Source organism: Pelobates fuscus, chromosome 4, assembly GCF_036172605.1.
Source record: "Pelobates fuscus isolate aPelFus1 chromosome 4, aPelFus1.pri, whole genome shotgun sequence".
Lineage (NCBI taxonomy): Eukaryota > Metazoa > Chordata > Amphibia > Anura > Pelobatidae > Pelobates > Pelobates fuscus.
In genome coordinates, this window is record NC_086320.1 from 370,186,661 (window position 1) to 370,199,275 (window position 12,615).

At 39.6% G+C, this 12,615-nt stretch overlaps 1 protein-coding gene across 1 annotated transcript in view; it reads left to right on the forward strand.

Annotated features, from left to right (window-relative positions):
• ACVR2B (activin A receptor type 2B) overlaps nucleotides 1-12,350 on the forward strand; it is a 148,810-nt gene extending 136,460 nt beyond the window's left edge. The window contains exons 9-12 of the mRNA XM_063450818.1: nucleotides 8,387-8,501; nucleotides 9,289-9,427; nucleotides 10,471-10,601; nucleotides 12,134-12,350. Coding sequence (XP_063306888.1) covers nucleotides 8,387-8,501; nucleotides 9,289-9,427; nucleotides 10,471-10,601; nucleotides 12,134-12,328 — 580 coding nt within the window. The 3' untranslated portion in view covers nucleotides 12,329-12,350. The remainder of the gene's footprint in view (nucleotides 1-8,386; nucleotides 8,502-9,288; nucleotides 9,428-10,470; nucleotides 10,602-12,133) is intronic.
• Nucleotides 12,351-12,615: the final 265 nt, after the last annotated feature.

Sequence of the window (12,615 nt, forward strand, 5' to 3'; positions counted from 1 at the left end):
CTCTGTGCAGATTGTAGAACGTTAGAATGAAGGAAAACAGTGGCCAATGTAGAGATAGTCAAGGGAGACTATAGCATGTTGATACTATCTCCCCAAAAACAAGTTTTTTCATAAACTGAATAATAGGTAATTTAGGAATAGAAGAAACATGTGAGTGTGAGTGTGTGTGCGCATGCATGTGTGTGTGTTTATATATATATATATATATATATATATATATATATATATATATATATACACACACCTACAAGATCCAGCGGACTCACTTATTCACTAAACCATAATTCTAAAGCTCACAAAGTCTCAGTGAGGACTGAAACATTGATATTTATTTTTGTTGTGCTAGAACACTAGCTGTTTTAAATAAAGTGGCATTTCTTTTCATCACAAGTAAGTCTCCTAAGTGCTGTCTTGCAAGCTGATTTGTATACACTATAGGAACAAAAGTATTGGGACACTTGACAATCAGGGACTTTTATTAAATCACATTCTAAATACATAGACATTAATATGTAGTTGGTCCCCCCTTTGCAGCTATAACCGCTTCCCCTCTTCTAGGAAGGCAGACTAGATGGGTCGGATGGTTCTTATCTGCCGTCACATTCTATGTTTCTAAGGCCTGGCTCGTAATCTCCGATCCAGTTCATCCCAAAGGTGTTTGATGGGGTTGAGGTCAGGGTTCTGATCTTCCACACCAAACTCGTCCAACCATGTCTTGGCACAGTCATGCTGGAATAGAAAAGGTCCTTCACCAAACTGTTCCAACAAAGTTGGAAGCATAGCATTTTTTAAAATTTCTTGGTATGCTGGACAACCGTGTGCTGTTATGCAGAATTAAGATTTCCCTTCACTGGATGTAAGAGACCTAGCTTGGCATTGTACTTGGTGACAGGGGCGTATTAGCCGCGAGGCAAACAAGGCATTTGCCTTGGGCGGCATTTTCCAGGGGGCGGCAAAAAAAGCCGTCCCCCAAATGCCCTTGCGGCTAACAGACATGCTGGCGGGCGGGCGGGCGGGCGGCGAGGGAGCACTTCCCCTGAGCTGTCTGCTCAGCTCCCTCGCCGGCCGCAGAGTGAGGCTGGGAGGCGGAGCTGTAATATGACGTCATATTCCGGCTCCCAGCCTCACTCTGAGGCGCGCGAGGGAGCTGAGCAGACAGCTCAGGGGAAGTGCTCCCTCGCCGCCCGCCCGCCAGGCAGTGCCGCCCGATCGCCCAGCAGCCACTGGACCACCAGGGAGGAAGAGACACCCCCCCTCCCCAGCATTCCCAAAGGTAAGGAGGCTGGGGGGGGGGGTGTTAAATAAAAAAAAAAAAAATGTGTTAAAAATACATTTAAAAAAAAATAAAAAAAATGTGTTGAAAATAAATTTAAAAAAATGTGTTAATGTGGGTGGGTGAGTCTGTGTCTGTTAGTGTGTGTGTGTGTGTCTGTTAGTGTGTGTGTGTGTGTCTGTTAGTGTGTGACTGTGTGTGTCTGTTAGTGTGTGACTGTGTGTGTCTGTTAGTGTGTGTGTCTGTTAGTGTGTGTTTGCCTGTGAGTGTGTGTGTATGTTAGTGAGTGTGTGTGTCTGCTAGCTTGTGTCTGCTAGTGAGTGAGTGTCTGTTACTGAGTGTGAGTGTGTCTGTTACTGAGTGTGAGTGTGTCTGTTACTGAGTGTGAGTGTTTCTGTTAGCTAGTGTATGCGTATCTGTCAGTGAATGTGTGTGTGTGTGTATTTAGAATGCGGGGCGGGGGAAAGGTTGGGTGGGGGTGGCGCGGGGGGAGGGGGGGGCGCCTGAGTTTTGTCCTGCCTAGGGCAGCACAAAACCAGGATACACCACTGCTTGGTGATGTGAGGCTTGCATGCAGCAGCTCGGCCATGGAAACCCCTTCCGTGAAGCTCCGGTCGCACAGTTTGTGTGCTGATATTAATGCCAGTCACAGTTTGGAACTTTTCAGCAATGGAATCAGCACAGTGTTGGTGACTTTTACATGCCTTAGCACTCAGTGACCCCGCTCCAGGACTTTATGTGGTCTTTTGCTTTGTGATGGAGTTGCTGCTGTTCCTAAACGCTTCCACTTTCCAATAATAGCAGTTGACCGTGGAATATCTAGCAGGGATGACATTTCATGAACTGACTTATTGCAAAGGTGGCATCCTAACACCATACCATGCTGTAATTTACTGAGCTCTTTTTTTCACAAATCTTATAAATGCAGACTGCATGGAGATGTCACATACACATTTTGTTAAAGTATGTTTTTTTTGGAGGAGGAGTGTGGTTGTGTATTTAATTTTTTTTTTTTTTATATTTTTTGTTTCTCTCCATGATTAGAATTAAATATATTGGCCTATCAAGCCCTCGGTTTGCTTTTTCGTGAGCATCTCTCTTGCTAAATATGACAGATTCTAGGCTTCTTTGCGACCATATTTGGGAGCACTGGTCTCCCGGCTCCTGACTTGAATTTAACTCTAACATTCCTTTTGTGTCCAGGCTAGTCTCAACATTCCAGTTTCACAATCCCAAGATTAATTTTCCAGAGCTAAAGCCGTCTTTTGCTAATGACCAAATATTCCAAACAATTAGCCTGTATCTCATTAGTAAAATCCCAATGCATTAATCTTTTTTTTTTTTTTTTTTAGTGCATTATTGTAGAACAAACATGGCAACAAATAAATAAAAAGGTGGTGTTTTGGTTTTTTTTTGTTTTCTTTTTTTCTTGGGTTCCCCCCCCCATGCACACCATCTGCCGTTCGTTTTAAACAGAGACAGGCCGGGCAATTCACAGTAGGGAACTTTGCCGGTTCACACTGGGGTGTGCCCATTATCCAAAATATAAATGTACTTAAGACTCCTCTGTAATGGTTTTGCTGGGGCAGATGGAGCCGGGCTCAAGCTGGGTGAAACTGATTTCCTCTGACGAATGTGCTCTTCCCTAAAGAATGGTGTGACAAATTAGACACTCCATCCATTGTATGGCTTTCTATGGATCATTAGCCTCTCTTGAGTTTCCCCACTTTGATTATTTCAGCATATCCTGATACAGCTATCTGCCGTTTTCAGCACTATCTACATTTTTGAGGCTGTAATATTAACATATATATACATACATACAAAAAACAAGGAAAAACCTCACTCCAGGGATTAAATATTACAAAATTTAAAACTTAGCTTTTATTTACATGATCCAATAAAATGGCAATGTTTCAGCTCCCAACTTTCATCAGGTTTTTTGTTGTTGTTGTCCTGATGCCAAACCTGCATTGGGCTTTATCAGTTATAACCAGTGTCATGCCAAAGCATGAGTTGGCATTTTATATATGTTAGAAGTTGTTTTTGTACATGTTGGGATAACATTTATTGTAGGCTTTGATCTTACACTAAGGAAGTAGAGGTCCAGGCACTCCTTGGTTCAAAAATAGGCACTTTAATGGAACCACAGCAAGATTAGTAGTAATTAGTAATAAATAGTAATGGAACGTTACACAGGGAGTACGAATATAGTAATGGAACGTTACACAGGGAGTACTAATATAGTAATGTAACGTTACACAGGGAGTACGAATATAGTAATGGAACGTTACACAGGGAGTACTAATATAGTAATGGAACGTTACACAGGGAGTACTAATATAGTAATGGAACGTTACACAGGGAGTACTAATATAGTAATGGAACGTTACACAGGGAGTACTAATATAGTAATGGAACGTTACACAGGGAGTACTAATATAGTAATGGAACGTTACACAGGGAGTACTAATATAGTAATGGAACGTTACACAGGGAGTACTAATATAGTAATGGAACGTTACACAGGGAGTACTAATATAGTAATGGAACGTTACACAGGGAGTACTAATATAGTAATGGAACGTTACACAGGGAGTACTAATATAGTAATGGAACGTTACACAGGGAGTACTAATATAGTAATGGAACGTTACACAGGGAGTACTAATATAGTAATGGAACGTTACACAGGGAGTACTAATATAGTAATGGAACGTTACACAGGGAGTACTAATATAGTAATGGAACGTTACACAGGGAGTACTAATATAGTAATGGAACGTTACACAGGGAGTACTAATATAGTAATGGAACGTTACACAGGGAGTACTAATATAGTAATGGAACGTTACACAGGGAGTACTAATATAGTAATGGAACGTTACACAGGGAGTACTAATATAGTAATGGAACGTTACACAGGGAGTACTAATATAGTAATGGAACGTTACACAGGGAGTACTAATATAGTAATGGAACGTTACACAGGGAGTACTAATATAGTAATATTCTGCACAGCCTTCTGTGATAGATTGCATGCCTAAAGTGTTGGCCATCGAGTTTGTGCAAGCATCTATATGCTCCTACAGCTACAGACAGGGATACAAACCTCTAGTAATATTATATAACAGGGAAGCAATATGCAGGAATTTATCCCATTTTTGTAATTCATTATATAAATAATAAATTAAAATATGCAGAAACATATGAATTTCGTCTTTTAGATTGTAAGCTTGTGTGAACAAGGGCATCTTTACCGATTATTCCCATTTATCAAACGTGTTATATATAAAAAGGAGAACCGTGACTGGTGCGCTTAGTAAGTTTAACAATATATGTTTACAGCAGTTTCACACTCCAGGGGAAGTCTCCCTCACCCCTGTGACAAATATATAGAACAAAACGTGTTTTGTTTCTTATTTTACCTATTCTACAACGCTGCAGAACGCACTATATAAATTGTCATTTCACTGTAACTGAATCTGTAATAAATAGAAAGTCGTGTCATCATCTAAGGTTAGTCAATATCACAATCAAAATGCTGGCAAGGTTTAGCCATCGACCAGACACCTCAAAGAAAGGATCTACATTTAAATGAAAAATATAAGTTACAAGTTATTTTTAGTATTTTATTTAATTCTGTGATTATCAATTCCCCCATAATATTTACTCAAGCAAACTTTGTCAGTGTAGCGGTACTTACCCTCTCCAGGGGCCGGCCGGTGTCTCGGGCGCGCTCTTAAAGGGACAGTGGGAGACGAAATTTGAAACGGTCTCCCATTTGCCCCTGTCATGCCACATTCCCCATACACTCACGTTTTGGGGGCGTGGATATGACAGGGGCCAATCAAAGTGAACTCTAGGGTATTTATACTCACCTGTTTCCTTATTACCTTGCCCTATTGTGGTTTCTGTTCAGTTCCCTTTAGTGCTTGTATCGTTCAGTTGGTTTTTTGGTGCTAGATCTTGGCTTTGTTCCTGACTCCGCTTTCTCTTTATCCTTGCTTGTCTTGTTCGCCGGTTTGCTCTCCTGTGTACCAGTCCTTGGCTTGTTCTAGTTTACGCTGTCTCTCTGTCCCCTTGACCTCGGCTTGTTCTGGACTCTGTCTTTTCTTGTCCTCGTCTAGTCGGCCATTCTAAGGTCCGGTAAGACGTATCTTGTTTTCTTGCCTCTAGACAATCTGAACTATTCTTGCGTGTTTGGGTATATTACCGTGACAGTCAGCCACATATCTGGTGGAAAAAGATTTTTATTCATACTGTGTTTTGCTTGTCCATTCACCTGTTGTAGTTTAGATTCTTAACGTGTGTTGGATTTGCAATTCTTGGACGCTGCGATGACTTGGAAATAATGTTCCTTCGCTTCACCTTACTAACTGGAGCTCGGTCTCCTACTCCAGGTGAAACTTAGTAAAAAATCCCATTCGAATAAGTTCACCTTTTACGTGTAAAAGTATTTCTGTTTATAAAGGATATAAATATGTTAATAGATGTTGTCGTGGATGAAAAGACTTGACATATACAAATCTGGGCAAGAAAAAAAATGTCAGTGGATCAATTATTCTGAGTAAATAACCCTGAGATGGTTTGTTTATTCTCTAAAGTTTATTTACAGAATCAATTTAAAAATGGGACGTACACAGTGTACCCACCCCTCAATCTGGCTTTTCTTGCCTGTCTCGCTGCATTCCAATACCGATAATTTGATATCTGGTATAATTTTACATTTTGGAAAGCGCAACCTGACATTAACATATAACAAAAACAATTAAGCCAAAATATGCAGTGGCTTAAAAAGCCTATATCTAAAACAAGATCAAGCATCCTCTTCAATAATCTGTCTATGGGAAAGTGTTCTCCATAGGATGTATCTAGTCTGGTCCTAAAAATGAGTCCTCTCCCCTGTTTCCTTTTACTCCATTTAATTAAATGACACAGACCTAGCCTGCAGTTACAGTGGCTCTACTGGGACAGACTAAAATCTTCATACATTTAACTATAGAGCATAACCATCTGTTAAACCAGCTTGTAATCAAATCCTAACCAAATGTATGATGTGACGTACAGTTTTCTTTTACTTGCGTGCTGCTCCTTCCTCTTCTATCTGATCATTGTTTATTTTTTATTTTTGTAGCAGTTTAGTCAGAAAGTGACATCTCTACTTAAATTGACATGGAAGGCCCACACCTAAATAGCTAGTAGAACATTGTAGCGTTAGGAATGTTCATATGTTAAACTCGGCTGTTATTCCACCATTGGTAGCCAAAAGTAATAATTTCTCAATTTATATTTGTTCAACTTTTCATATTAAAGGGACCCTATATTCACCAGAACAACTACTGCTCAATGTAATTGTTCATGTGAGTATAGTCCGTCCTTGCAGGCTTTTTGCAGTAAACAGTGTTTTTTCAGAGGAAACGCGGTGTTTACATTACAGCCTAGTGATAACTTCACTGGTCACTCCTCAGATGGCTACTAGAGGTGCTTTCTGGGGCAGTGCTGCACAGTGTGACTGACATTCAGTGTCTCCACTAAACTTTTCTCATAGAGATGCCCCTGGTCCGCCCCCCTGGCTGAATTTATCAGAATTGACCATCTCCGCCTATCCCAATGCTTTATTATGGGAAAGCATTGTGTTTGGCTGAGATCATCACGTCTGATGATGTTGGCTAAGGAGGCAGATCAGGTGCAGAGCCAGCAGCAGCAGACTGGAATAAAAGTAATATTTTACAATATTGGTGGACCGGGGGGGAGGGGATAATTTTTAATACTATAGGGTCTGGAATACATGTTTATGCATGTAGTTCCTTTTAAAAATAAATCTATACTCAAAGTGAAATTCTGTCTGAAAAAATAAATAAAAAATTTGACCCTAAAGATATGTCTAATGTGTTGCAGAACTTAAAGACACTAGCACATAAAACAATAACCCCATTTAGTTGTTAAATATTAACACGTTACCTTGTATTTTCCAACTGTGCAATACAATATAGCTTTAGAAACCTTTATTTTATTCAGAATAAAACAAACCGTTACCCATGATATTCAGCTATTTGAAGTGGTCACCGTGGTAGGAGTCTAGTTGAAAAGAGATATAGTTACACCCTGGCACACGTGACTTAAACAGACTGGAACTCTGCTAGTTACACCCTGGCAGGCGTGACTTAAACAGCCTTGAGCTCTATTCCAGGCTGCCTCATATCAATTCTGTACAAAAATTACAGTTGTCATTAGCGCACACAGAACGCTGATGACAGATGTAATCCGCTTCTCCCTTGCAAACAGCTTGCTCTCCCCTCCCCTTGTTGGCTTAGAGGATGCAGACTGAGCCACAAGCTTCTCTATGAGAAATCATTGATTGGGCTGCGCGATACCCTTGGTGACGTTACAAGAGGTGTGGAAGTCAGGGCTGGGTGCTTTGCCTGGTGCTGGATTCTAGTTAAGTAAAAATCTTTTTTTGCAGGTGGTTGCTCTAAAAATAGTGGGGGTATTAACTTTAAAAAAAAAAAAAAAAATGTAAAGTGTCAATTTGGAAAATGTGCTCAAAGTATCTATCAGCAAACTGGAAACGGGTTTACTAAATAATCCTTTGCATTTAATGAACGCCACGCAGTTTGTGGCATATACTGGTTTTCAAGGTTGTCACTGCCTCTTAATTTGCAAATACAGAGTGTGAAAGCTGCAATGCTTTTAATGCAAAAACTATAATAAAACTATATTTTGAGTAATATGATACGGAACCAAACAGCATATGCTAATTGTTTGTAATTGATTTTTGTCCCAGCCATATATTAGATTATGTTTACCACCTCTAGCAGCATGTAAGCTCATTGAGCAGGGCCCTCAACCCCTCTGTTCCTGTGTGTCCAACTTGTCTGGTAACAACTACATGTTTGTTCGTCCACCCATTGTAAAGCACTGCGGAATTTGTTGGTGCTATATAAATAATAACATAATAATAATAATAATAATGATTAAACCATTTTTTTATCTGAAATGTTTGTGGCAAATTAACCAACGCATGTAATATATTGTTGTTTTATATATTTCAAATCTAAAGCTTTCTATCTATTTTTTTATTTTAATTTTTACATTTTTTTTTTTATATAGGGATTTCAAAAGTAAAAATGTCCTCTTGAGAAATGACTTGACAGCGATATTAGCGGACTTTGGGTTGGCAGTACGGTTTGAACCAGGAAAGCCCCCAGGAGATACTCATGGACAGGTAAATCACACTGAATCTGTAATCAATGAGAACATCATGTATTTATCTAAAATTGGCTCATACCCCAGACCAAAAACACTTGTCACATTTAGCTAGAAGCAAGTTTAGTCTTCCTTTCCAGGAAGTAGCTATCAATACGGCTTCCTCCCCATCAGGAGTCCAGATCTGTGAATCATGTGAGATCACTCATTCCATCCTTTTTGAGACGTGCACCACCGTGGATAATGAGACATGCACGTTACACTCTATCTCTTGCATAACAGGAGGAATGTTGGTAGTTATGTTCAGAGTATCATTTCTTGCTCTGATCCCCGAGATCAGAAGTAGGCAACCTTGGGCACTCCAAAGTTTGTGTATTACATATCCACTAAGGCTCTTACTGTCATAATGCTGGCAAAGCATCAGGGGAGATTTAGTCCACAACATGTGGTTTGCTGAAGGCTGCCTTCCTCTGCCCTAGGGCTAGTAAGAAATGGAATTAAAAGCCATTTGTGTATGAATAAAGGTGCACCTCATAAATAGATAGGAATGTTTAACCCTTTGTAGATCAGTGCAATTGCCGAGCGTGGCCTTTATGTCAGCATCTGTTTTTAAAGTTGTAGAATGGATGTCTTCTGATTTAACATTTCAGCACTCCTTGGTGTTTTAATTTGACACTAAAAATGCCTGTTCAGCCATTGTTTATGTGTAGCTGAGCTTTCACAATTCAGCTTAACGTGTATCTGCTGATCATCCGGTGGTTCATTAAAGGGGAAAGATGATGAGCTCTGAAATGTTCTCTCTCCAGGTTGGCACCAGGCGGTACATGGCTCCAGAGGTGCTAGAGGGAGCAATTAACTTTCAGCGAGATTCCTTTCTCAGGATAGACATGTACGCCATGGGGCTGGTCCTCTGGGAAATTGTATCCAGATGTACGGCAGCTGACGGTGAGTCTTTGGTTCCCTCTTGTGGTTGTAGATGTCACTGTTTACAAAAGTTACATGTTTTTCCAAGATGTATCATGCTATGACCACATCATTTATATTTCACATTATTACCTTTAATCTGGTAAATAGAGGAATGGCTTATGGATATTCAATAGTATGTCAATCCTATGGAACTTTTATTAAAATAAATCCATTCTTATGCTATATATTAAATAAATATGCTGAAAATATTCACAAAAAATACTTCTAACTGAAATGCATTTTCTCCTTTATAATGACACATTCCTGGTGTCTATTTCCATATCTCACAGCGAAGATAGTTGCCTGCCCTTTTCCTCTTTGTGTAAAGCATCAGAGCCTCAATGAGACTGTTTTTCAGTTGCCACTTGAGCACAACTTGCCATTAGATTGCTGCCATAACTTTACTGGGTAATCAGAGTATTGACGCCTTTGTCATTGTTATTTAAAGGGATATGCTGTAGGCCCTAATGGTAAATTATATGTCTGAATACGTATAGGTAAAGACTTTTTACAGATCTGTGCTGTGAGTGGAATATCTGTGTGTAAATGGGTCATATGTTGCTAGCCAGTCCTGAAAAGTGACTTACCACTGTAAGCCACAGCATACTCACCAGGGGTGAATATCTACTTGCCAGGGCTATATGTTCAATTCCCAGTGTGTGTGTGTGTTTCTTACTTGATCTTATTTGTTTTCTTTTTTTTACAGACACTCAAAATGTGATTACATTCACTAGTTACTCCAGCAATGCGTCTATGCACCACTAAGCCCATTCTTTTGTTTGCAAAGTAATAAACGGAGCAAAAAACCAACAAGAATTTAGTATGAAGTGCTGCGACCATACTAAATTTAACCCAAATAGAAAGCCATACAGAGTGAGAGCAGATTTTGGCATTTCAGAATCTGAAAATAATTTGCGTGTATTGACAACAGAATGTTTAAACATCATGGATTTAGGCACTTTTGAGTCTAAACAAAATGTGAGTTTATTTATCAAGAAAATGATGAATTCTTGTGTCTATAGGCCCAGTTGATGAGTACATGCTGCCATTTGAAGAAGAGATTGGCCAACATCCGTCATTAGAAGACCTTCAGGATGTTGTGGTGCACAAGAAGATGCGGCCGGCATTCAAAGAGCAGTGGTTAAAACATCCTGTAAGCGCTGCTTCCTACCATTGTTAATTTTTTGAAAGCCCCTATTTAGAAAAGAACAGAGTGGTGTTATATGAAATATATAAAGTTTGCAAGGCAATGTTAGTAAAACCAGACCTGATTAACTTTCACACCCAAACAGCAACAGGGTCGGGGAGTAGGTCAGACTTGGTAGTGAGATGTGTGCAGTAGACATGTGCAAAAATTTGTCCGAATACAATTGTCAAATGTATAGATTCCAAAAACTTGGTTTGGACACAAACAAACCAAATTAGAATCATCTGAATTAAAATCTTTTTCAAAAGGATTTCAATTAGGGTGATACTGATTCGGTTTGTTTATGAATGAGCTGAATCTTCTAAATCATTTTGTTCTCGATTGATAGGACTTTTATTCACACAAATTGTAAACTCATTTTTGCACGTATCTAGTGTTCAGATATGCTCGGGTCCTAATTTAGTCTGCCCTAAAATGTAGCACTCGATTTAATTGTGGGCAATATACATGTATAGATTATTGGTTGCCACATAATTTTTCCCTATGGGCTGCATGCTGTCTTACTGTTTAGATCATGGGTGTCCAACCTTTTGGCTTCTCTAGGCCGCATTGAGCGCAGGGAAATTGTCTTGGACCACACATCAACTAAATTAGACAGATAATGTATATAAGTAATAAAACTATAAAAGCCCTTTTCTTAACTTTGATATTTCTGTTGTTTAGTAGATAAAACCCTTATTTGTTAACCTTATGTGGGATTGGCATATTTAAGGATACAAAATTAGGGAGCTATCTACTAAACACATACGTATACATATGCACACATAACCTCAGACATATACACAAAATCACAAATACATACACATACAATCACAGACATATACACACAGTCACATACATACACACATAATCACATATGTACACACGATCAGAGAGATACATACACATACGTTTACAGACCTATACACACAGTCACATATGTGCTAACACACAATCACAGACCTGTACACACAATCACATACATATATACATACACATACAATCACACACCTATACACACACAATAACAGACATATCCACAGACCCCCACACACACAGACAATCACTGACAAAACATACACACATTTAATAGTACTTGCTCTGGGAGGCTTGAATGGATCCTCTGTTCCTGGTGGCTAGCGATTTGCTGCCGATGACTGCATATTCCAGCGCCTGGCTGATGGCAGGGCGCACGAAAGAGCTGTCCAGGAGGAGCACAGAATGGAATGTGCGCCCTGCCTCCCACGCCGGCTTGCAGCTAGTGGTCCCGGGCCACAGGTTGAATACCACTGGTTTAAAGCTTATTTAATCATTGTTCCTACTTGTAACGGTGCTGAAGATTATTCATTTTTGGCATTATTAGACAGATATTAATAATGGCACTTTACAGATATGTATACAGTCTTTAATTGTTTTAGAGAGACTAAATGGGTTTTGTATCAGAAATTATTTTTGGAAAACAAAAATTATGAACTTATTGTGTGCCTTTGTGTTGTCAGGGACTGGCACAGTTATGTGTCACCATCGAGGAATGCTGGGACCACGATGCAGAAGCGCGACTCTCAGCTGGCTGCGTAGAAGAGCGTATTTCCCAGATTCGCAAATTAGTAAATGGCACTACCTCGGACTGCCTTGTATCCATCGTTACATCTGTCACCAATGTGGACTTACCACCCAAAGAGTCCAGTATCTGAGTCCCAGGTTACTTTTTGTCTTTCCAGACTCAGAAATTGGGAAGGGGGCGGAAATACACACATTTTTTTTTTTTACAAATTTTGGGGAAAAACATGAATGCAGCTGCTATTTTATCTTGACTTTTGTATTATTATAATTTTTTATTTTTATTTTTTCCCCATTATTTTCTCTTTGGGGAGGGAGGGGTTGGATCAATTTTACCAGCACGTTGCTCTATTGTATTAAAGACAAATGGACATCTCAGCAAGCATTCAGGTGCCGACTAATGAATGCAGAAAGGTGCAGG